At 45.8% G+C, this 25,355-nt stretch overlaps 1 protein-coding gene across 2 annotated transcripts in view; it reads left to right on the plus strand.

Annotated features, from left to right (window-relative positions):
• The window catches only part of ADAMTSL3 (ADAMTS like 3), a 349,633-nt gene that overhangs the window by 225,542 nt on the left and 98,736 nt on the right, over positions 1–25,355 (plus strand). For both annotated transcript variants that reach the window (XM_029066196.2, XM_029066195.2), the window contains exons 8-9: positions 14,758–14,835; positions 23,113–23,270. In XM_029066196.2, the coding sequence (XP_028922029.1) occupies positions 14,758–14,835; positions 23,113–23,270 (236 nt within the window). The remainder of the gene's footprint in view (positions 1–14,757; positions 14,836–23,112; positions 23,271–25,355) is intronic.

Consider the following 25,355-nt stretch of genomic DNA (forward strand, 5'->3'; position numbering starts at 1 on the left):
CCAAACACTGTTCTAAGTGCTGGGGGGGATACAGTATATTCAGAGCAGACATAATTCTAATCAGTCATACTAGAAGACACAGCTGAAATTCATTCAGGATTGTGTGTGACCGAAAAGTCCAAACCACATTGTACACACAAAAAGATTGTCCCTTGTTAATAATGATGGCATTTGTTAAGCACTTACTATGTGCAAAGCACTGTTCTAACTGCTGGAGAGGATTGGCTCAGTGGAAAGAGCACGGGCTTTGGAGTCAGAGGTCATGAGTTTGAATCCCGGCTCTGCCACTTGTCAGCTGTGTGACTGTGGGCAAGTCACTTGACTTCTCTGTGCCTCAGTTACCTCATCTGTAAAATGGGGATTAAGACTGTGAGCCCCACGTGGGACATCCTGATTCCCCTGTATCTCCCCCAGCGCTTAGAACAGTGCTCGGCACATAGTAAGCACTTAACAAGTACCAACATCATTATTATTATTATTATTACAAGGTGATCAGGTTTTCCCACATGGGGCTCACAGTCTTAATCCCCATTTTACAGAGGAGGCACAGAGAAGTGAAATGACTTGCCCAAAGTTGCACAGCTGACAAGTGGCAGAGCCAGGATTAGAACCCATGACCTCTGACTCCCAACTCCAGGCTCTTTGGTCGTGTTTAATGTTTGCAGCACCTAGCGCTGTTTTCTTTTTTGTTCCTTGTCTCTCGTTCCAAACAAAGCTTTTGTTCAAAAGGAATCACTCCTTTCTTGATGGCAGACCGTTATGCTGGTCTCGCCTCTGTAATTGACTCCCAAATTTCAGCTGGGATGCCGCATTGTCTAAGCCCTTGTCTTATGTGACCTTAAAATGCTTCCTCTGCCCTCCTTCCTTTTGGTTTCCAACTTCAACTCTCTGTGCAGCAGTATTTGGGTCTCCTGCTGCAGCTCATTCTCCTCACATGTCCTGTTAAGGTGAGCATAGCCAGAACTTAATTGAACTGAATTGAACTGTTAACATTCATTTAGTGCTTACTATGTGCCAGGCACTGTTCTAAGCACTGTGTGTAAACAAGCAAATCAGATTGGACACAATCCCTGTCCTATGTGGGGCTCAAATTCTTAATCCCCATTTTACAGCTGAGGTAACCGAGACCCAGAGAAGTCAAGTGACTTGCCCAAGGTGGCAAAGCAGACAAGTGGTGGAGCTGGGGTTAGAGCCCAGGTCCTCTGACTCTCACGGTCGGGCTCTATCCACTAGGTCACACGGCTTCTCAACTTGGTCATTTGTGATCTCTCATTTTTGATTTTCTTGATCTCTTCTCTTGATTTTGATTATGATATTGACGCTGGTGGAACTGCTCAAGGAGCCAGATGTGGGGCCCAGGTCTCCCGTCTGTAGAGACGGTTGTGTCTACAACACTCCGGCTCTACAGACCTTTAGTTTGGGCTAGAATCTGATTCCACCCTGCCACCACACTGCCAGTCTCCCAAAAGAGACAGACCTTCTTCATTTTTTATTTACTTGTCTGTGGTTGTCTCCTTGTCTCTAGAGGGTAGGCTCATTGCGGGCAGGAAATGTGCCTTCCAAATCTGTTGAACTGTACTCTCCCCAGTGCACTGGACACAGTAAATGCTCAATAAATACCACTTTGGGCAGGGAATGTGTATGTTTTATTGTTATATTGTATTCTCCCAAGCACTTAATACAGTCCTCTGCACAGGGCATGTGCTCAGTGAATACAATTGATTGACTGATTGGTCAGTGTGCTGCTTAGGTAAACAGCCAACTGCAGAGGCCCTGTGTCCCCTTCAGTGAATTTGTGTCTTTGTGTTCCTCAGAAAACAGCCCATCACTAAGCTGAAGCCTGAAGATGCATTTACCTAAATCCTTCAAACTCAATGGTCCTGGCCTTGACTTGAAGGCACCTATCAACAAGGAGGGCAGAACTCCTTTAGGCACCCACCCCTCACCTGCAAGGCAATTTCAACAATTTCCTGACCTCATCAGCATTCCTGCCCCATAACAACAATGAAAATGCCCAGTTGACCTCTGCCCAACTAGACAGAAGTGGAACATAACAGGAACAGCTGAGCAGGATATATTGTGGGCAGGGAACATGTCAGTTAATTCAGTTATATTGTACTCTCCTAAGCACTTAGTACAGTGATCCAAACATAGTAACCACTCAATAAATACCACTGATAGATTGATGTGGGCCAGGGTCCTTATTTTAGATGGCAGGGCAGCCTTGCCTGACTTCTGTCTCTGGGTAGATTTGAAGGCCTGAGGCCAGCAATTGTCTAATAATAATAGTTGTGGAATTTGTTGAGCATACCGAACAGTATACTAAGCACTGGGGAAGATATAAGATAGTCATATCAGACCCAGCCTCTATCCCAGTTGAACCTCGTTTTAGAGATGAGGCAACTGAGGACCAGAAAAGTGAATTTATTTGGGAAAGATCCTGCAGCAGGCAAGTGGCGGAGCCGGGATTCAAACCTAGGATTTCTGGCTCCTAGGCCCATGCTCTATTCACTAGATCATGGCTGCTTCACAGTCTTGTCTGACTGAAAAAACATCCCCATCAGGCTACCGCTCTGATGAGAAAAGCAAGGTTCCTCTAGCTCTTGTCTCCATGAGCCATCCTTCATCATTTCCCAAGGGGATAGAAATGTATTCTAACTTCTGCATCCAGATGTCTAATTGCATCTTACAGGTTGGGCTGAGTAGAAGAAATTGAACAGGGCCAAGCCCACTCCACCACCATGCTTTACTCCACTGGCACTGAGGAATCGATCCTTAAGAGCACCAGTGGTGCTCAGCCAAACAGTGTTTCTGAGCAGCCAATTCAGAGGACTCTGGCTAGGTTCTTGACCGCAGTGGAAAGTAATGAGACATCTCGATAAATTGGTACAATCTTAACCTTTCTTCTTGAAGATGGTGATGATGGTGATGGCTTTGATTTCCTGTGGCACAGATGTTAAGGATCAATTTGGGCAAGGTGACCCATCCCTTGTAGATATCTGGGGGAATCTCATAGGATCCATTTCTCGTGGCTCTGAAGGCCACGGTGGCTTCCCCCGTAGTTGGTCCAAGTGGCATGTCTTTGCATGTTGGAAGGTTTTGAATGTTTTGCATCAAAGGAATGTATTAGAAATGCTTATTCCTTTGAAACTATGACAAAGCAAAAGGCCTACTATAGCTTGACCTACGAAACTAACTTTATTTAACCAATTTATACCTCATTGTGGAGGTATATGAGGCACACAATGGCCTAATGGAAAGAGCATGAGCCTGGGAGTCAGAGGACTTGGGTTCTGATCCCGGCTTCACTACTTGTCTGTTATGCGACCTTGGGCAAGTCACTTTACTTCTCGGTGCCTCAATTCCCTCACCTGCAGAATGAGGATTCAATATCTGTTATCCCTCCTAGTTAGACCATGACCCCCATGTGGGACCTGATTATCTTCCCAGCACTTTTACCATGCTTGGTATAAAGTAAAAGCCTAACAGGTACCATACTAATAATAACTATTAATAATAATGATTATTATGGGAAATGACAGTGTTTGTTCACTCAGTCATATTAATTGAGCACTTAGTGTGTGCTGATCATTATACTTAGGATTTGAGACTGTCCAACTTAATAGAGTCTCTAGACTGTAAGCTCGTTGTCGGCAGGGAGTGTGTCTGTTTATCATTGTACTGTACTCTCCCAAGTGCTTGGTACAGTGTTTGATACACAGTAAGTGCTCAATAAATATGACTGAATGAGTGGAGTTGGTAGACATGATTCCTGCCCTCAAGTAGTGTACAATCTGGTATTTAGCTTCTTTTAATCACCTCCCATCCATTACAGGACTGGGAAATTACAGTGCTGGTTTATAAGATTTTCTTAGCCTTGCTATCTGCTCTCATATCTATCTCAAGGCTTGGCACATAGTAAGAGCTTAAAAATGAAGCTATTTTGATTATGCTGCTGTTGTTGTTGTCCTGATCTTTTATTTCATCTTCTTGTATATATTGGGTGCCAACCTCATAGTCCCCACTTATTCTTAGGTTGTGAACAACTTAGGGGGCCAGAACTGTGTCTACCTATGAATTTTTTCCTGTGTTCAATACAGTGCAAAGCACTGGTATTAAAGGCACTTAACAAATACCATTGAATGAATGAATGAATGAATGAATGAATGTCTGCATGAGGTCAAGTGGATTTCTCCTAGTGGAAAATTTATGTTTCAACCTGAATAGGCACCAAGATCAGCAGGGACCCCCCCAAAACAGACAGATGAGATTGTTGTTCCTGGAACTATATATATATATATAGCAGTCTCATCTCAGAGTTCTGCCCCAAGGACCCTGCCATCAACTAGACACTGACAGAGAGGCCTCATGGAGAACATCTCGGGTTCTTCCAAATCCCGGCCCCCCTCTCTTCTTCTGTCTTTTGGGAATCCATGGGGCAGTTCCCGGAATGCAGGCCAACTTTTTTCAAGCTGCTGATAGGCGTGTTCCATCTAGCATGGAGCAATGCTGAGAGGAAATGATGGTTCAGAGAGAGTTAAACATTGTAAACCAGAGTTCCAAATTTTTGAGTTCTCTTCTAACATGCTCCAGTCTGGGGCTTATATCCAGCCGGACTTTGGCAGATGGGAGGGACTAGTTTGGCAAAAGTGGCTCAAGGAATGGGTTAGGCCGAAAAGCTGAAGGCGAAGGATGGATAGAAGATTAATTTAGGAGGAATGAAGGTTGAGTTGGGAGCTCTCTATGGAGCCCCTAGCTAACAATAGTATTACTAATTGCATTTGTTAAGCGTAGATTATGTGACAAGCACTGTGGCAAGCACTGTACTAAGAAATGAGTTAGAAAATAATCAGATCCCTGACCCACAAGGGGCTCACAGGGGGGAGGGAGAACAGATATTGAATCACCATTTTATAGGTGGGCAAACTGAGGCCCAGAGGAGTTAAGCAACTCTGCAGAAAATAGCTGGAAAGTGACAGAGCCAGGATTAGAGTCCAGGTTTTCTAGCCCTCAGTCAGGCCCTCCTTCCACTGGACCAAGCCTCTGCTGAGGTCACTGATCACCCAGTGGGCAACTCTGACCTGATCGGGCATGGGTCTAGTTGAAGCAGTCTTTTGGATAAGGGAGGGGAGGAGCTCACTCATTCATTCATTCTATAGTATTTATTGAGCGCTTACTATGTGCAGAGCACTGTACTAAGTGCTTGGAATGAACAAGTCGGCAACAGATAGAGACAGTCCCTGCCATTTGACGGGCTTACAGTCTAATCGGGGGAGACAGGCAGACAAGAACAATGGCAATAAATAGAGTCAGGGGGAAGAACATCTCGTAAAAGCAATGGCAACTAAATAGAATCAAGGCAATGTACATTTCATTAAGAAAATAAATAGGGTAATGAAAATATATACAGTTGAGCAGACGAGTACAGTGCTGAGGGGATGGGAAGGGAGAGGGGGAGGAGCAGAGGGAAATGGGGGGAAAAGAGGGTTAAGCTGCGGAGAGGTGAAGGGGGGGCGGGAGAGGAAGTAGAGGGAGAAGGGGAGCTCAGTCTGGGAAGGCCTCTTGGAGGAGGTGAGTTTTAAGTAGGGTTTTGAAGAGGGGAAGAGAATTAGTTTGGCGGAAGTGAGGAGGGAGGGCGTTCCAGGACCGCGGGAGGACGTGGCCCAGGGGTCAACGGCGGGATAGGCGAGACCGAGGGACGGTGAGGAGGTGGGCGGCAGAGGAGTGGAGCGTACGGGGCGGGCAGTAGAAAGAGAGAAGGGAGGAGAGGTAGGAAGGGGCAAGGTGATGGAGAGCCTTGAAGCCTAGAGTGAGGAGTTTTTGTTTGGAGTGGAGGTTGATAGGCAACCAGTGGAGGTGTTTAAGAAGGGGTGTGACATGCCCAGATCGTTTCTGCAGGAAGATGAGCAGGGCAGCGGAGTGAAGAATAGACTGGAGCGGGGCGACAGAGGAGGAAGGGAGATCAGAGAGAAGGCTGACACAGTAGTCTAGCCGGGATATAACATGAGCCTGTAGCAGTAAGGTAGCCGTTTGGGTGGAGAGGAAAGGGCGGATCTTGGCGATATTGTAAAGGTGAAACCGGCAGGTCTTGGTAACGGATAGGATGTGTGGGGTGAACGAGAGAGACGAGTCAAAGATGACACTGAGATTGCGGGCCTGAGAGACGGGAAGGATGGTCGTGCCATCCACGGTGATAGGGAAGTCTGGGAGAGGACCGGGCTTGGGAGGGAAGATGAGGAGCTGAGTTTTGCTCATGTTGAGTTTTAGGTGGTGGGCCGACATCCAGGTGGCAACATCCTGGAGTCAGGAGGAGATGTGAGCCTGAAGGGAGGGGGAGAGGACAGGGGTGGAGATGTAGATCTGCGTGTCATCTGCGTAGAGATGGTAGTCAAAGCCGTGAGAGCGAATGAGTTCACCAAGGGAGTGAGTATAAATGGAGAACAGAAGAGGGCCAAGAACTGACCCTTGAGGAACTCCAACAGTTGGAGGAAGGGAGGGGGAGGAGGCGCCTGCGAAGAAGAATGAGAATGACTGGCCAGAGAGATAAGAGAAGAACCAGGAGAGGACGGAGTCTGTGAAGCCAAGGTAAGATAAGGTGTGGAGGAGGAGGGGATGGTCAACAGTGTCAAAGGCAGCAGAGAGGTCAAGGAGAATTAGAATGGAGTAGGAGCCATTGGATTTGGCAAGAAGGAGGTCATGGGTGACCTTAGAGAGAGCAGTCTCGGTAGAGTGGAGGGGACGGAAGCCAGATGGGAGGGGGTCCAGGAGAGAATGAGAGTTAAGGAATTCTAAGTAGCGATTGTAGATGACTCGTTCTTGGATTTTGGAGAGGAAGGGTAGTAGGGAGATAGGGTGATAACTGGAAGGGGAAGTGGAGTCGAGAGCGGGTTTTTTTTAGGATGGGGAAGACGTGGCCATGTTTGAAGACAGAGGCGAAGGAGCCATTGGAGATTGAGTGGTTAAAAATAGAAGTTAAGGAAGGGAGGAGGGCAGGGGCGATGTTTTTTATAAGTGAGCGGGAATGGGGTCCGAGGTGCAGGTGGAAGGAGTGGCACTTGTGAGAAGGGAGGAGATCTCCTCTGAGGATACTGCAGGGAAGGATGGGAAAGTAGGGGAGAGGGTTGGTGGCGGGGGAGACTTTGGGGAGCTCAGCCTGATTGTGTTGATTTTTGTGATGAAGTAGGTGGCCAGATCACTGGGGGTGAGAGATGGTGGAGGGGGAGGAACAAGGGGCCTAAGGAGAGAGTTAAAGGTCCGGAACAATTGGAGCTGAGGATAAGCTGGTGATAGAGAAGCAGCATGGCCTAGTGGAAAGAGCATGGGCCTGGGAGTCAGTAGAACTTGGCTTCTAATCCCAGCTCTGCCTCTTGCCTGCTCTGTGGCCTTGGGAAAATCACTTAACTTCTCTGTGCCTCAGTTTCCTCATCTGTAAAATGGGGATTAAGACTGTGAGCCCCTTGTGGGAAATGGACTGTGTCCAACCTGATGACCTTGTATCCATCCCAGTGCTTAGAACAATGCCTGGCACATAGTAAGCACCTAACAAATACCATTAAAAAAAAACCCTTGCTATAGCTGGAGGATGGGCAAGAAGGGAAACAGTGTGGCTTAATGGGAAAAGGCCGGGCCTGGGGGTCAGAGGACTCAGGTTATAATCCCAACTTTGACACTAGCCTGCTGTGGGACCTTGGGCAAGTCACTTCACTTCTCTCTGCAAAATGGGGATTCAATACCATTTCTCCTCCTACTTAGACTGAGACAGGGAATGTGTCTGACCTGATTAACTGGTTAACTGATTAACCCCAGTGCTTAGAACAGTGCATGACACTTATCAAATGCTTAACAAATACAAGAAAATAATAATAGCAATGCTGATGATGAAAGAAAAAAGAGGGGGCAACCATCGAACCTGGTGTTTCTAGCAAGGAAAAGGAGGGCTCAGACAAACCTTGGATTTGGCATTCCACTGCTTTGGAATTGGCTTGGCCTCTTCCTTCAGATGCATCAGCCCTACTCATAAAGCAACAACAAGACTCACTTAGCAGAGGCTTGGCCAAATTCGTCATCAGGTTCTAGAGGAGTTTGGATAGAGACCCAGCTGAGAAGCTCATATTGGACCCCTGGAGGGAATGTCAGGGTTGGAGGGTGTGTATCCATGAGGGCATCCACCACCAGAGTCTCTGATGGCCTTTAGGCCACTGTGGGAGACAGCATCCAGAGTGGGATGGCCTAGCGACTGATCCAGTGGGGCATGACTCTTGTTTTGACGTAGATTGGTGTCTCTTGTGGCCTAGCATCTTTACCTTGGGAAGCAGTGTGGCTCAGTGGAAAGAGCCCGGGCTTGGGAGTCAGAGGTCATGGGTTCGAATCCAGGATCTGCCACTTGTCAGCTGTGTGACTGTGGGCAAGTCACTTAACTTCTCTGTGCCCCAGTTACCTCATCTGTAAAATGGGGATTAACTGTGAGCCTCACGTGGGACAACCTGATTACCCTGTATCTATCCCAGCACTTAAAACAGTGCTGTGTACATAGTAAGCACTTAACAAATACCAACATAATTATTATTGTTACCTTTTTTAAAAAAAGATGGAATTTATTAAGGACTTACTATGTGCCAGGAACTGTACTAAGCACAGGTTAGTACAGTTCTAACAATCTAAGCAGGTTGGATACAATCCATGTCCCACATGGTTAATCATTTTACAGTTGAGGGAACTGAGGCACAGAGCAATTTTTGCTCAAGGTCACAACAGACAAGTGACAGGGCCGGGATTAGAACTCTATCCACTCTATCCCCTAGGCCACTAGCCAGCTGGCTCCATTTGTTGTAATGGACTTTCTGACCCAGGCCAATGGAGGTCTTCACATCCGGCCTATCCCCATCAGAGAACCCGGAAACAGGATCCGGTCACTTGGTTCCTCATTGGTAAACAGCCCCCCACAAACCTCTGTCTGAAGCCCCAACAAGCCAAGGACACCAAAGTCGGGGGAATGAAGGGCTTAATTGCCATTGGCAACTGGAGTTCTGCAGCCCATCATCTCTCCTCCTTCACCCCTTGGAGCTCTCAAGAGTGGCTGAGAATGGCTTTTCTAAACAAAAGGGGAAAGTGTGAGCTGTGAAATGCTATAAACAAACAGACAGGCATTCAGCAAGCTGAGGGAGAGGAATTACAGACTTGGGGCGGGCCCCACTAGACTCATTAGTTCTCAAATCTAAAGCAGCGGGACAGGGGAAATTCTAACTGAGACTTGGCATCTGGGCAGCTGTGAGAATTTCAGCCCAATTGCTTGATTTTCACCTTATTCAACACTTTGTAAAAATCCTCCTGAAACATAACAATCTGGGAACTTCTGTAGTCAGTGCCACATTCTTTTCCTCTGTGACTTGGGGGTGGCTCAAAAACCAGTTCTGAAGTTTTAGGGTTTTTTAATCATATTTTTTAAGCATTTATTGTGTTCCAGGCAGTGTACTAAATGCTGGCGTAGAAACAAGTTAATCAGGTTTGACTTAGTCCATGTCCCATGTGGGGCTCACAGTCTTAACCCCCATTTTACAGGTAACTGAGAACCAGAGGAATAAAGTGACTTGCCCAAAGTCACCCAGCAGACAAGTGGCAGAGCTGGGGTTAGAACCCAGGTCCTTTGATTCCTGGTCCTGTGCTCTTTCTACTTGATCCCACTGCTGCTAAGGGAGTAGTCTGAAGTTCCAAGAGAGTCTAGACCACTCTCAGATAAGATTGCTGATGAGAAGTCAAGAGCATACAATCAGTACCTGTCCAAGAGGGCCTGGTCTTCCTGCTACAGAGCATCAGAGGGACACTTGATTCACAGCCAGGAAGAGGGACTGGAGTTTTTATCCTGGCTCTCTCCTGGTGCCTCTGGGCCCCTGGGTGAATCTCCAGAATTCCGAGCCCTTCTACTCCTTCCCAGCTGTCCAGTAAGCTCACAGTAATCCTCAGTCTCCCACTGGAGGAAAGTAAGGATTAATTAATCAGTAGCATTTACTAAGCACCTACTCTGTGCACTATACTAAGCACTTGGAGAGACAGTAAGCTCTTTGAGGGTAGGGAGGTTAATAATAATAATGGTGGTATTTGTTAAGTGCTTACTATGTGCAAAGCACTGTTCTAAGTGCTGGGGGATACAAGATGATTAGATTGTCCCACGTGGGGCTCACAGTTTTAATCCCCATTTTACAGATGAGGGAACTGAGGCACAGAGAAGTGAAGTGACTTGCCCAAAGTCACACAACTGGCAAGCGGCAGAGCTGGGATTCGAACCCATGACCACTGACTCCCAAGCCCGGGCTCTTTTCACTGAGCCACACTGCTTCTCTACCAACTTTATTTTATTGTACTTTCCCAGGGCTCTGCACTCTGTAAATACCATTGATTGATTGATGTGCTTAGAACAGTGCTTGGCGCATAGTAAGAGCTTATCAAATACCATTATTATGATTAATTGGTTGAGAGACATAATCCCTGCCCTCAAGGAGCCTACAAACTAGGTGGGGAGAAAGACGCGAAAAGGAAAGGGAAAGGAGGAAGGAAAGGAAAAATAAAAGGAAAGGGAAAGGAAAGGAAAAAGAAAAAAGAAAACAAGAAAAGAAACAGTTACAGGAAGGGGACATAATATGTACCTAAGTGCTATGGCAAGTTGGGGTGAGATGAGTATACAAGTGCTTAAGTGATGTGGGAATACTAAAGGAAAGGGGCAATATGGGGAGAATGGGGTGGACTAATGAGAGACTAATCAGGGAAAGTGATTTATTCTACTAATACTGCTACTACTAATAGTAATTGTGGTATTTGTTAAGGACTTACTATGTGCCAAGTACTGTATTAAGCAATGTGGTAGATACAGGATAATCAAGTCTCATGTGGGGCTCACAGTCTAAGTATGAGAGAGAACAGATGTTGAATCCCCATTTTACAGATGAGGAAACTGGGGCACAGAGAGATGAAGCCCCAAGGTCAACCAGCAGACAAGAGGCTGAGTTGGAATTAGAACCCAGGTCCTCTGACTCCCAGAACCATGCTCTTTTCTACTAGGCCATGCTGCATAATCATCTTCATTATTGACAGTATTTGTTGAGCAACTGTTCCATGCAGCATATTGTACAGGGCACTTGGGAGCATGTATTGTAAGGAGAAGAACTCAAGGTCCCAGACCTTTCAAACTTTAGTGGGGTGAAAGCCAGGTACATGGACATGGATCTGGATAAGAAATATGGAAAAGACATGGATCTGGATCTGGACATGAAATATGGAAAAGAGTAAAAGCATAGGCAAAACTTTCAAAAATGAAAGTAAACAGAAGGAATTAAATAATGATAATAATTATTATTATTTTGGTATTTGTTAAGTGCTTACTATGTGCTAAGCACTGTTTCAAGTGCCGGGGTAAATACAAGGTAATCAGGTTGTCTCCCGTAGGACTCATAGTTTTAATCCCCCTTTTACAGATGAGGTAACTGAGGTCCAGAGAAATTAAATGACTTACCCAAAGTCACACAGCAGACAAGTGGCGGAACCAGGAATAGAATCCAAGTCCTCTGACTCCCAAGCCTGTGCTCTTACTACTAGGCCATGCTGCTTCTCTAATAAATCAGCCAACTGCCACATGAAACACTGGGATAGCTGTTGAGATCATCTGGCAGTGCCCTTTTGTATGGACAATTCCTTTCTCTTTGAAAATTCCATTAGTACCTGGATAAGCTGTTTATAGAGGCTCTAATAATCGAGCACTCCGCTCAACATGGGAGGTAACAATACATGGGTAGCAGTGATGCAGAAACATGGTGGAATGTCATCTGAAATCACGGGATGCAAGGCCAAATGGCGGCGTCTCACTAAATCTGCCAGACACTGGGTACCTCATCACTATAACTATCTTCTGCCTTACAAATAAGAGAAAGACATGGAGACATCCATATTCTAAATAACAACCCAGATTGGATTATCAGCCACCAGCAGGGCTCAAAAGATGTATGGCTCGCAGCAGATACTGAAAGAATCATCACCTCATGTGCTCCAAGTTTGAGCCTATTCCTAGCTCAGGAAGCAGCGTGGCCTAGTGGATAGACAGCACGGGTCTGGAAGTCAGAAGTACCTGGGTTCTAATCCCAGCTCTGCCACTTGTCTCCTCTGTGACCTTGGGCAAGTCACTTCACTTCTCTGGGCCTCAGTTACCTCATCTGTAAAATGGAGATCAAGACTGTGAGACCCATTTTGGGGGCAGCGACTGTGTCCAACCTGATTACCTTCTATCTACCCACAGTGCTTTAGAATTTAGAACACATAGTAAGCACTTAAATACCATCATTATGGCTATTATTATTATTATTATTTTCATATCTCCTGCAGTGAAAAGGGGTATCCAAAGCACCAAAAATGCTATCCAAATTCTAAAAAATAAAGAAATTTTCAAGGTGCTCCAGAACATTAGAGGACCCCTATTAGAATGAGGAATCCCAGCTAAAAACTACCAGGTGAACAACAAATGGATCGTTTTCTTAAACCCCTTTTTAGCAGGCAACCATCAAAAAGAGGTGGGGACTAGCAAGGACACCATCAAAACTGGTTTGATTAACCAATTTGATTACCCGCCCCCAGCCCAGTACAGTGTTCTGCACAGAGTATGGAGTCGTTATGAAATGCTGCTGATGCTGATGCTGATGAGTACATATCTGGTTTAATTTATTTATATTAGTATCTGTCTCTCCCTCTAGACTGGAAGCTTGCTGTGGGCAGGGAATGTGTCTACCAACTCTGTTATATTGTAGGGTTCTAATCCTGGTTCCGTGATGTATCTGCTGTGTGACTTTGGGCAAGTCACTTCACTTCTCTCTGCTTCATTCCCTCATCTGCAAAAGGGATTCAATCTCTGTTTCACCTCCTACTTACTCTGGGAGCCCCAAGTGGGACCTGATTGTCTTGTATCCATCCCAGCATGTCATTCATTCATTCAATCGCATTTATTGAGTGCTTACTGTGTGCAGAACACTATACTAAGAGCTTGGGAAAGTGCAATCCAGCAATAAAGAGAGACAGCCCCTGCCCACAACGAGCTCACAGTCTTGAGAGGGAGACAGACATCAATACAAGTAAACAGACATCAGTATAAATAAAAGTGATAGATATATACATAAGTGCTGTGGGGCGGGGAAAGAGGGGGAGAGCAAAGGAGCAAGTCAGTGTGATGCAGAAAGGAGTGGGAGATGAGGAAAAGTGGAGCTTTGTCTGGGAAGCCTTCTTGGAGGAGATGGGCCTTCAGTAAGGCTTTGAACGGGTGTGAGGGGGAGAGTAATTGTCTGCTTGAAATGTAATAAGAACTTAACAGAATTATTATTACTCTCCCAAGCTCTTGCATACAGTAAGCGTCCAATAAATGAGATTGCTTGATTGATGAAATCCCAGAATAGTTTTGGGAGAGGGGAGGCTACCACCTTGTCAACCATTTAGATCTGTCTTGTTAAGCCGGGGAGAAGCCTTTCTGGCACTGCAAATGATTCCATCAACCCCCTGGTCTGCTAAACAAATTGTCACCCTGAACTAGGGCAGATTATGGCTTTAGGGCAGATGACAGCCTTCCTTGTCTTTTAGGAATCCCTCTTTGACCTCAATCACCACTTTCCAAGTCAGCTGTCCTCCCCTGGAGGGGCAAAGACCCCTTCAGTGGGTTAACTGTGACCACACACTACATATTTATGAAAAAGCAATGGCTGAGCCCTGCCATTCATATCTCAATCTTAAGGGTTGATGTTGAGGGGGAAGAGAAGGAGGGTGGAGGCTGTAGGGGTATGCCACAGCTTAGTGAGGCAGTGGAAAATAGGAAGTTGGTTTTCTAATATCCACGGGTCCAAAGGATGAAGTTCGGCAGTGCTCTAGACTGTTGTAAGGGGGATGGTGGGCTTGCATTTGCACTGGGACTTCTCGCTGAGGGAAATCACCTCATGCTGGAAATTCCAGGGAATGGAGGTCAGGATGAATGGGTTGTGGTGAAACACTAATATCGGGTGGGTGATGGATTTCCTGTCTATCTTTCTTCTGCTCTAATGCTATGATCTGTGACGGGAAATGAGATGAAGACAAAAATGTAAGGAACAGCTGGGTGAGTGGGAGGGAACAGAGTGCAGAAAACACAACGGATCCCTTAGGTCATCTAGCAATTGCACAATAAAATCAGGTTCAGCGAGCTGAAATATGTAATTCATTTACTCTAGATATTTGAGTTGTCTGGCTTCATGGCATATGATTTTCCACTCTCCAGAAGTCTATACATGTCCAGGTCTACACAAAAACATGGCTTATTCTGCCCACATAACTCGAGCCAAGAGTGTGGGGGGAGAGTGTTTGTGCCAGTCTATCCATTATACTAATCCCAAAATGGAGCCAAGAGTGAAAAATACAATGTCAGGTGTGTGATTGCTTGACACGCCTGTCCTTCAAAGCAATTAGAAGCAGTGAGGCCTAATGAAAAGAGCCCAGGCCTGGGAGTTAGAGGAACTGAGTTCTAGTCCCAGCTCCACCATTTGTCTGCAGTGCGCCTTTGGGTAAATCACTTCACTTCTCTATGCCTCAGATACCTCATCTGTGAAATGGAAATTACAGCTGTGCGATCCATGTGGGACATGGTCTGGGTCCAATCCAGCCTGATTATCTAGTATCTCCCCCAGTATAGTGCCCGGCACATAGAGTTGAACAAATACCATTTAAAAAATGCAGACCCTGACTATTTTTCTTCCTTTCTTTTAGGGGAAGAGACGGTGGTGATTGCTGTGCCGCTGGGCAGCAGGAGCGTGAGGATTTCAGTGAAAGGATCTGCTCATCTGGGTGGGTACCAGGTTTATCTCCCCATCAGGGCCAGCCTCACTTTTTAAGGAGGCAGATTCAATTTAGAGTAGAAGCACGTCCCATAACAGAGAAACCTCCCTCTCCACCCATTCCGGGCATTTCTGGACATGGAGTCGAGAGGTCGGTCCTCTGTATTTCTGTTTCTAAACAACCGGGGAGTAGAAAGTCTAAACAAAACAGTTGGAGGCCCTGACAGAATTTTCCACTCGTGTTAGCATTACTGAAGTCTAAATCAAATCACCACGCCGGCCATCTTCTGCCATTCGGCCAGCCATTTCAGAGTATCTCTCCTCAAGTCTTAATGGAGTGGGGATGGCCTGAGCTGTTTAACTGAATGAATCAAGAGTTTCACTGAACACCCTAAGAGGAATGCAAGCAGATGGCCAAAATCTCCAGCAGATTTTCCTAAGAGAAGTTTCTACACTGGGGTGCTTGCCCTGGTCTTCCCTGAGAGGGTTTGGGAGTAGATGGAGTTAACCTTGGCCCCTTTCTTGGAATGAGCTCATTTCTTCTCTAAAAGTGTTCAACTCGGGGAAGTTTAGAGTGGACGTTTGAAAGCTCGAGGATGATGAGGCCTGGTGAAAGCGAAGGTTTGGAAAGGCTCAGGGGGAATGGAGAAGCCAGCAGCTGGAATAGCAGAATCCACTAACATCTGGAGGGGTCCCTCCTGGGAACACTCGAATTCACACTATACTCAACGTAACTGGGATCCTTTTGTCCTCCACTGCATTCCCCTCTTTCCGCCCCTGGGGCCTGGGCCCTGATCCCAAGAAATGGGACTTTGGGGTTGGAGTGGTCCAGATAATTGTCTCACCCCTGGCTCAGCTATAACCATAGGACAGTCTTGTTTCATTCCAGTATGAATTTGGCATGAAGATTATCTCTGCAGGATTATAGGACATGAGGCCTAGAAGCTCTTTTGCTAACATTTAACAAGTACAGTGGCTCACAGCTTTAGCTAAATGTCCATTCACTCTGCAAAAATCCTCTTGCTGAAGAATCAGGGAGGCAAAAGCTACCATCTCCCCAGACCCGATTCTTGATAACTGAGTCCTGGCGTCGCAAAGTAAGGGCTCAACTGACCGTTGCTGCCCTTTTTTAAGCCATCATTGGATCATTCCCATCATCACCAGTGGTATTTATTGAGCACCCCTTGAGGGCAGAAATTGAATGAAGCACTCAGAAGATATCCCCAAGATGATGTCTGTACTATACAGTCAAAAATAACAATCCCTAGTGGATAAATGCACTGGAAATGCATAGACACAGAGTCCTTCCTAATTGCTTGGAGGTTTTGGACCTCTTTACTTTTAGCTTCATAGAAAGGAAATATATATCAAATTCCCAAAGGTTCAACCAGGAATGACATTATTGACAAATCCCGCATCAAAAGCCGGGCTTACACCCACCTTGGGCCACCACTGGGCATCTGGTCATCAGTGGTCCTTCCACTACCGCTTCCCATCCAGTCAGGTGCCCGTTATCTCCTAACTGCTCAACAGTGCTCCATGCAACCTAAGTAGTGAAAATATGTGTTATGGGAGACCTGGGATTTAAAGTAGTGATTTCTTGTTTATCTCATCGGGCCAATAAAGGTGACAATTTTAATTCCTTAGAATAGGAAGAAAAATTACAAAAGTTCAATCCCTCCACAGTGAAAAAGACTTTTAATTTATCGAATGATTGATTTATTTTCAGGTTATTTCCCCACATAGTTTTGCTATTTTTGTAACAGCTACGACAAGGAGGTAGGAATGAGAAGTCTTTGTGCTGTAGTTTCTGGCCTCTGCACCCTCACATCTGCCTCATTTGCCCCTGATCAGTCCTTCGGGTGCAGGGGGCTGCCGCTGGTGTGGTCAAGAGCGGCCCCAGCCATCCCTTAGCATCTGGCTGGGAGCCCTGTGACTAGCCAAGGGGAGAATCAAATGTCGCAGCCTTGGGGGTGGATTTTATCTTTTGTCCGTGCCAGGCAACTTTTAGCTTTGTATATCGAGTTCTCTACATTTTAAGGAACAATTGTGCTCTAGCGTTTACCCTCTCCAACACCATACACGTGTATTCAAGGAGTCTCTTCAGTAGTGTGACATGCCAAGTACAGATAGCCTCATGATGTCAGAATAGCTTTCCAGTATTCCCCAATGCCGTTCTATTCAAAATCCAGCTCAGAACAGAATTTCCCCTATCTGCAATTTCTTTTCATGTCTGTCTCAACCCTGGTGAATGTAAGCTCCTTGTGGGCGGAGATCATGTGTACAAAATATACTTATTGCACTCTCCCAAGTGCAAGTACCAAGTCCCAAGTGCGAGGAGGAGCAACGTGGCTTAGTGGAAAGAGCACGGGCTTGGATGTCAGAGGTGATGGGTTCAAATCCCGGCTCTGCCACCTGTCTGCTGTGTGACCTTGGGCAAGTCACTTCACTTCTCTGTGCTTCAGTTACCTCATCTGTAGAATGGGGATTGAGACTGTGAGCCCTATGTGGGACAACCTGATTACCTTGTATCTACCCCAGCACTTAGGACAGTGCTTGGCACATAGTAAGCGCTTAACAAATACGATCATTCATTCATTCATTTATAGTAAAGGGCTCTGCAATCAGTCAGTCAATCAGTCAGTGGCATTTATTGAGTGCTTACTGGGTGCAGAATACTGTACTAAGCGCTTGGAAGAGTACACTAGAACAGAGTTAGTAGACACATTCCCTGCCCCCAGCAAATACTCAGTAAATAGCACTGATATTGATAGATTGAATTTAGTGCACTCCAAGTCCTGGATCAAGACGGCTTCCAGAAAAAGCATACGCTTTGGATCCTGAGCTTGGAGTCAATCATTCAATCAGTTAGTCAATGACAGTCTCCCCTGCCACACTCTCTAGATGAGGTCTCATCTTCACCCACTCTCCCAAACTCCCTGGGAAAGGGGGAGGTGTTGGCTTCCCTCTCACTCCCCAGTGCCACTTTTGCACCATTCCACCTCCCCCATCCCTTTCTTTCTCTTCCTTTAAAGCCCATATCATCTGCCTCCACTACCAACTCTGAATACTGTAACAGTCATCTACTGCTCCCCAAGCCCCACCTCCAACTTTTCTAACCATTTTGATCCCTTGCTCACATTCCTTCTCTGCCCTCCCCTCTGCCAGTCATCATTATTTCTCTAGCCTTAGTAACCGTGCCCTGTCCAGTTGTTTCAGACATCCATCTCCCTCCTCAAATTCCCTGCCCCCCCCCAACCTCCCTCATTTCTTGCCCATAATGACTTGGCCACCTACTTTATTAAAAATATTGACACTATAAGGTGTGAGCTCCCTAAAATCTCCCTTGTCCCTCCTCTGTCCCTCCCCATTCTGGCCCCCTCTTTAACTCTCCCATCCTTGCCAGCAGTATCTCTAGAGGAGATTTCCTGTCTCCTCTCAGAATCCACTCCCTCCATCTGCTCATCTGACCTCATTCCTTCTCACCTTCTCAAAACTCTTGCCCCCTCCCTTCTTCCATCCCTAACAGTCATCTTCAAGTTTTCGCTCCTCAATGGCTTCTTCCCCACTGCTTTCAAACATGTGAGGGTCTTTCCTATCCTAAAAAAACCCTCCCTTGACCCAGTGGCTCCCTCCAGTTATCACCCCATTTCCCTCCTTCCATTCCTCTCCAAACTTCTTGAGAGAGTTGTCTACACCCGCTGTCTCAAATTCCTCTCCTCCATTCTCTTCTTGACCCCTCCAATCTGGCTTCTGTCCCTTTCACTCAACAGAAACCGTCCTCTCACAGGTGACCAATGATCTCCTTCTTGTCACATCCAGTGGCCTCTACACCATCCTAATCCTCCTTGACCTCTTGGCTACCTTTGACACTGTTGACCACCTGTTCTCCTGGAAACATTATCCAATCTTGGCTTAACTGACAATGTCCTCTTCTGGTTCTCCTCCTATCTCTCTGGCCACTCATTCTCAGGCTCTTCCAAGGACTCCTCCTCTCCCTTAAGCACTCTAAGTGTGGGAGTCCCTCAAGGCTCAGTTCTGGATCCATTTCAACTAGAGAAGCAGTGTGGTTCAGTGGAAAGAGCATGGGCATAGGACTCAGAGGTCATTGGTTTTAATCCCAGCTCCGCCACCTGTCAGCTGTGTGACTTGGGACAAGTCCATTAACTTCTTGGTGCCTCAGTTCCCTCATCTGTAAAATGGGGATTAAGACTGTGAGCCTCGCGTGGGACAACCTGATTACCCTCTATCCACCCCAGTGTTTAGAACAGTGCTCGGCACATAGTAAGTGCTTAACAAATACCAATTTTTTTTTTTTTACTATCCATCTACACCCACTCCCTTGGAGAACTCATTTGCTCCCATGGCTTCAACTACCACTTCTAAGCAAATGATTCCCAAATCTACATCTCCAACCCTTCTCTCTCTCCCTCTCTGCATTCTCACATATCCTCCTGCCTTCAAGACATCTCTACTTGGTTGTCCCACTGACATCCTAAATTTTACATGTCCAAAGCAGAATTCCTTTCCTTCCCACCCACACCCTGTCCTATACCTGATTTTCCCATCACTGTAGACAACACCACCATCCACCAAGTCTCTCAAGCCCAAAGCCTTGCCATTACCCTTGACTCTTTTCGCTCAGTCACACATATTCAATCTATCACTAAATCCTGTTGGTTAAGCTGCACAATATTGCTAGAATCTCTCCTTTCCTCTCCATCCAAACTGCTACCATATTCATCCAAACACTTATTCTATCCCTCTCTGATTACTGAATCAGCCTCCCTGCTGAACTCCCTGCCTCCCATCTCTCCCCACTTCAATCCATACTTCACTCTGCTGCCTGCATTGTTTTTCTACAAAAGTGTTCAGTCCATGTTTCTCCAATCCTCAAGACATTACGGTGATTGCCCATCTGCCCCCATATTAAGCAGAGACTCCTAACCATTGCCTTTAAAGCACTCAATCATCTTGCCCCCTCCTACTTTGCCTCTCTCTTCTCCTATTACAACCCAGCCCCTATACATCATTCCTCTAATGCCAACCTACTCACTGTGCCTCGATCTCATCTCTCTTACCACCGACCTCTCGCCTACATCCTGCCTCTGGCCGAGAACACCCGCCCTCTTCATATCCCACAGAAAATTACACTCCCCAGCTACAAAGCCTGTTTAAAGGCACAACTTCTCCAAAAAGCTTTCTCCAATTAAACCTTCATTTTCTCTTTTCCCTCTCCTTTCTGCATCTCTCTAATTAGCTCCCTTAATTCATCCATCCCTCTGCCCCACAGTGCTTATGTACATATACCTAATTTATTAATTTATATTAATCTCTGTTTCCCCTAAAAACTGTGTGCTCATTGTGGATAGGGAATGTGTCTACCAACCCTGCTATATTGTACTCTCCCAAGGACTTAGAGCACACAGTAAGCACTTAATAAATATGATTATCATTATTATTGTTAATAATCAATAATAATACTGGCCTGCTCAAATTGGTGCAGATGCAATTGATAGAATACTTTTGAAGGTTACAGTGAAGTAGTTTCCATTTCAAAGGAAAGTGGGAGAATTCTTCTGTTCAGCGACCTTTAAATCAAATTAGAAAAGCAAGCAGGAGGCTCAGGCAAAGGCTCATAATCTGTCTTTCAGCCCTAGTTGATCTGACTCTGCACAAGGAAGTGAAGAACTCCTGCTTTTTTGAAAGGGTCAGATCCTTTGGTAGGAAAGGTTTCATGAAATTCAGACTCACTTCCCGACTCACTGCCCATTTGCCCCCAGACTTTTCCAAAAGCCACCTCCCTTTCCCTTCAAGGGATGATGACTGGCTTATGAAAAGATGAAAGCCCTGGATTTCTAAATAATGAAACAGATAAATTGGTTTGATTTATGTAGCACTTTTGGGGCCTTAGCTCTTGCCTTGGCTTTTAAGTACGATTTCCCTGGAAATGAACAGCTATGCTGCATGTTTTGCTCCAAAGTATGTTTTTCTCGGCTCAGAGTCTTTCAGGAGTGATTGCTCTCACAGCAAGGAAAGGCCCCCCTTCAACTACAGGACCTGTTCCGGAAAGAGAGAGGCACAGCTGGAAAGATCAATAAATAAATCTATTCCAGATAATGTCTCCCTCAGGGGTGGCTAATCACAAAGTGGATATTTGTTTTAATCTGAGATTTTGTCTCCTCCAGGGCCATAGAATCACAAAATAGAAGCTTGTTCTAATTCCAGATAGCATCTTCCTTGGAGGTGTCCAATCACAAAGTGGACGTTTGTTCTAATTCTAGGTAGTGTCTCACTCAGGGAGATCCAATCACAAAGCGGATGCTTGTTCTAATTCTAGATAGTGTCTCCCTTGGAGATGTCCAACCTCTTAGGTAGTGTCTATTACAGGAGTGTCCAATCTTCCATTTGGCCTACCTGGCAAATGGCAGGGAATTCAGAGTTGTACTGGGAAAGTCCCAGGTGACCAGTGGGGAGAATCTAGGCTCCATGGGGGTCACCTTCATCCCACTAATATCAATCAATGGAATTTATTAAACCGTTACTGTTTGCAGACCACTGTACTGAGCCGTTGGGAAAATACAATGCAATAGAGTTGGTAGACACACTGCCTGCCCACAAGGAGCATAGAGTAGATGGGGAGGCAGACATTAAAATAAATTACAGAGGAAAGAGTAGAGAACAAGGATATGGTCATAAGTGCTGTAGAGCAATCCCAGGCATGAACTGCAACATCCTGGTCTCCCACATGATCTTCCCTCCTGTGTTCATTTGTGTTTTCTGGTGAGATCTTCCTTCCTTCTTTTTGGGAAAGAACACACTTATAAACACTTCAGAGCCCAACTCCTCTTTGTCGTTTCCATAAAGATCTACATGAGGTGAAGAGAAGAGCAATCTATCAGGTCCGAGTCAATCCCAGAACTGTAAATGTTGAACCTGGGCCTGGGATTCAGAAGACCAGGGTTCTAATCCTGGCTTTGCCATTTACCTATCATGTGACCTAAGGGAAGTCACTTCACTTGCTCTGTGCCTCTGTTACCTCTGCTGTATTGTACTTTTCTGAGCACGTGTTACAGTGCACTATACATAGTAAGCACTCAGTAGAGAAGCAGTGTGGCCTAGTAGATGAAGCACAGACTTGGGAGTCAGAAGGGCCTGGGTTCTAGTCCTGCATCTGCCACTTGTTTGCTGTGTGACCTTGGGCAAGTCACTTCACTTCTTAGTGCCTCAGTTACTTCATCTGCAAAAAATAGGGATTAAAACTGTGAGCCCCATGTGGGACAGGGACTGTGTCCAACCCAATTACCTTGTATCTACCCCACTGCTTAAAACAGTACTTGGCACATAGTAAGTGTTTAAATACCATTGCTATTATTATTATTATAAATAGCCTTGATTGATTGCCCCATATATAAAATGGAGATTCAATACTTGTTCTCCCTCCTGCTTAGACTATGAGCTCCATATGGGACAGGAGCTGTATCTGACTGGATTATCTTCTATCCACCGCAGTGCTTATATCTGTGCTTGACATATAGTAAGTGTTTCACAAAGACTATTATTATGGCTATTACTTATTATAACATAATAATTATATATCAATAACATTAACCATAATAATAATGAACTTCGATAAACCAGAAGAAACTGATTCACATTTAGAAGACTTTTACCTAGCTTGGTTTCCTATATTCACCTGGAAAACACCACCCCTCAGAGACCCCTGGATCCATGCCCCAAGGCCCTCATAGTAGGGCTGAGAATTTCAGAGGGCTAGGCATTATAATTTCTTGTTTGGAGAAAAGTAAAAAAGCAGAGGAACAATTCCCCACTCCCCCTGCCCCTCCCCCCCCAAAAAAAAACAAAAAACAACTCCTCCATTCTTTCAAAGTCAACATCGCCATTCCTGGGATTTCTGGAACAGGGTCTAGATGGAGCTGATCGAATATGGATTTGAGTGCATAACTAGAAGTGCTTTTTTTCCCAGATGTTCCTTATCAGAATGAAAAATGAAACCTGGTCTTGTCCAGTGCTGGTAGATTTGGTTTAGAAAAGATCTGTTTCCAAAGCAGTGAGGAAATACAGGCTTCAAAAAATCCCTTCCCTCCATAAATGGAGAATTGTTAAGAGGCATAATTAGATCTTTATGTACTGATAAGTATAGAAACTTTTCTGGCCGGTAAAGTCATTTTCCTCATTTCAACGTGGTACTTGTTTTCCCATTTTTGGAAACAGAAATGCCATTTTAATTACATTGCATTCACCTGCCTTCATCTTTCCCTCCTAGTTATTGAATCAAAAACACTTCAAGGAGACAAACGGGAACACAGCTTCAAGGCCCCTGGCGTGTTTGTCATTGAAAACACAACGGTGGAATTTCAGAAGGGGCCCGAGAGGGAAACCTTGAAAGCTGCAGGGCCTCTCGCAGCGGATTTCATTTTCAAGGTAGGATGGGGATATCTGTCTCTTTCTTGGTGTGCTGGGTGTAAATCACATTTGGTTTAAGAGCGCAGGGTAGTATAGAATTCCACCACTGGGTCAGACCTACAGCCTGGACAGGCCAACAGGGGCAGTGGGGTAATTGGAGGTTGCCCTACTTGACACCCACCCTCGTGGTCCGAGATAGATCATCCAACCCCCCAATTTTCCCTCTGGTAACCTATGCTAGACCTCTCATCTACTTTTTTTAAAATGGCATATATTAAGCACTCTTTCAGTCCTCAACTCCACTGACTTGCTCCACCCCACCTCTCCCACTCACCAACTGGGACACACACTTGATCTCATCATCTCCAATCACTGCACAATCTCTACCCTCACCAACTCTGAAATCCCTCTATCTGACCACAACCTCCTCACTTGCCTCCTCTCCCACACAGCTCCTCCCTGTAAATCTGTACTATTCATCCACACAGACCTCCGATCTTCAGACGCCATCCAATTTACTCATCATGTCCCACTTAGCTTCCATATCCAAACTACCCTCCCTTGATGACCAAATAGATGCTTTCAACACCACCCTCTCTACTGAACTCAACTCATTAGCTCCCCTCTCCCTTTGTCCATCTCACACCAGTAACCCACAAACCTGGATCACCTGCACGGTCCACCTCCTTCGGTCTTGTGCTTGAGGAACAGAGCACTGCTGATGGAAATCTAAATACCAGGCTGATTTTGTCCATTTCAAGCCTGACCATCCTGGCAAAACCATTTTTCCACCCTTATTGACCCCCAAGCCCACTATGCTCACCAGTTGTTCCAGAAATTTAACTCCCTCCTCAAGCTCCCTGTCCCCTCATCTTCCCCATCCGTTAATAATAATGGTATTTGGTAAGCATTTACTATGTGCCCATCACTATAATAAATGCTGGGGTGGATACAAGCAAATTGGGTTGGACACATTCCCTGTCCTATGTGGGGCTCACAGTCTCAATCCTCATTTTATAGATGAGGAAACTGAGGCACAGAGAAATAAAATGACTTGCCCAAAGTCACACAGCAGACAAGTGGCAGAAATGGATTAGAACCCCAGGCCTGTGCTGTACCACTAGGCCATGCTTTTTCTCATAATAATAATTGTGGTATTTGTTAAGTGCTTCATATGTGCCAAGCACTACACTAAGCACTGGGGTGGAGACAGCAAATCGGGTTGGACACAGTCCCTGTTCAACGTGGGGCTCACAGTCTTAATCCCCATTTTATAGTGAGGGAACTGAGGCACAGAGAAGTGAAGTCACTTGCCCTAGGTTGCACAGCAGCCAAGTGGCAGAGCAGGGATTAGAACCCATGTCCTTCTGACTCCCAGGCCTGTGCTCTATTCATTATGCCATGCTGCTTCTCTTGCCACCAATGACCTGGCCACCTACTTTATTAAGAAAATTGACATGATCAGGTGTGAGCTCCATAAAATTGCTCCTGCCCTTCCTCAGTCCCTCCCCTTTCTGGCCCCCTCTTCAACTCTCCCATCCTTCCCAGCAGTATCTCTACAGATTTCCTGTCTCCTCTCAAAAGCCATTCCCTCCACCTGCACATCTGACCCCATTCCTTGTCACCTTATCAGAACACTAGCCCCCTCTCTTTCTCCCTCCCTGACCGCCATCTTCAACTGTTCGCTCTGCAGTGGCTTCTTTCTCACTGCTTTCAAACATGCCCATCTCTCCCTTATCTTAAAAAGACCTTCCCTTGATCCCATGGCTCCTTCCAGTTATCACCCCATCTACCTCCTACCATTCCTCTCCAAACTCCTTGAGTGAGTCATCTACACCTGCTGTCTCAAATTTGTCTCCTCCGATTCTCTCCTTGACCCCCTCCAATCTGGCTTCTGTCCCCTTCATTCCACAGAAACCACCCTCTCAAAGGTCATCACTGACCTCTTTCTTGCCAAATCCAATGACTTCTACTCCATCCTCCTCAACTTCTCAGCTGCCCTCGACACTGTGCACCTCCCACTTCTCCTGGAAATATTATCGACCTTGGCTTCACTGACTTTGTCCTCTCCTGGTTCTCCTTTCATATCTCTGGATGCTCATT

Source organism: Ornithorhynchus anatinus, chromosome 5, assembly GCF_004115215.2.
Source record: "Ornithorhynchus anatinus isolate Pmale09 chromosome 5, mOrnAna1.pri.v4, whole genome shotgun sequence".
In the NCBI taxonomy this organism is placed as follows: domain Eukaryota; kingdom Metazoa; phylum Chordata; class Mammalia; order Monotremata; family Ornithorhynchidae; genus Ornithorhynchus; species Ornithorhynchus anatinus.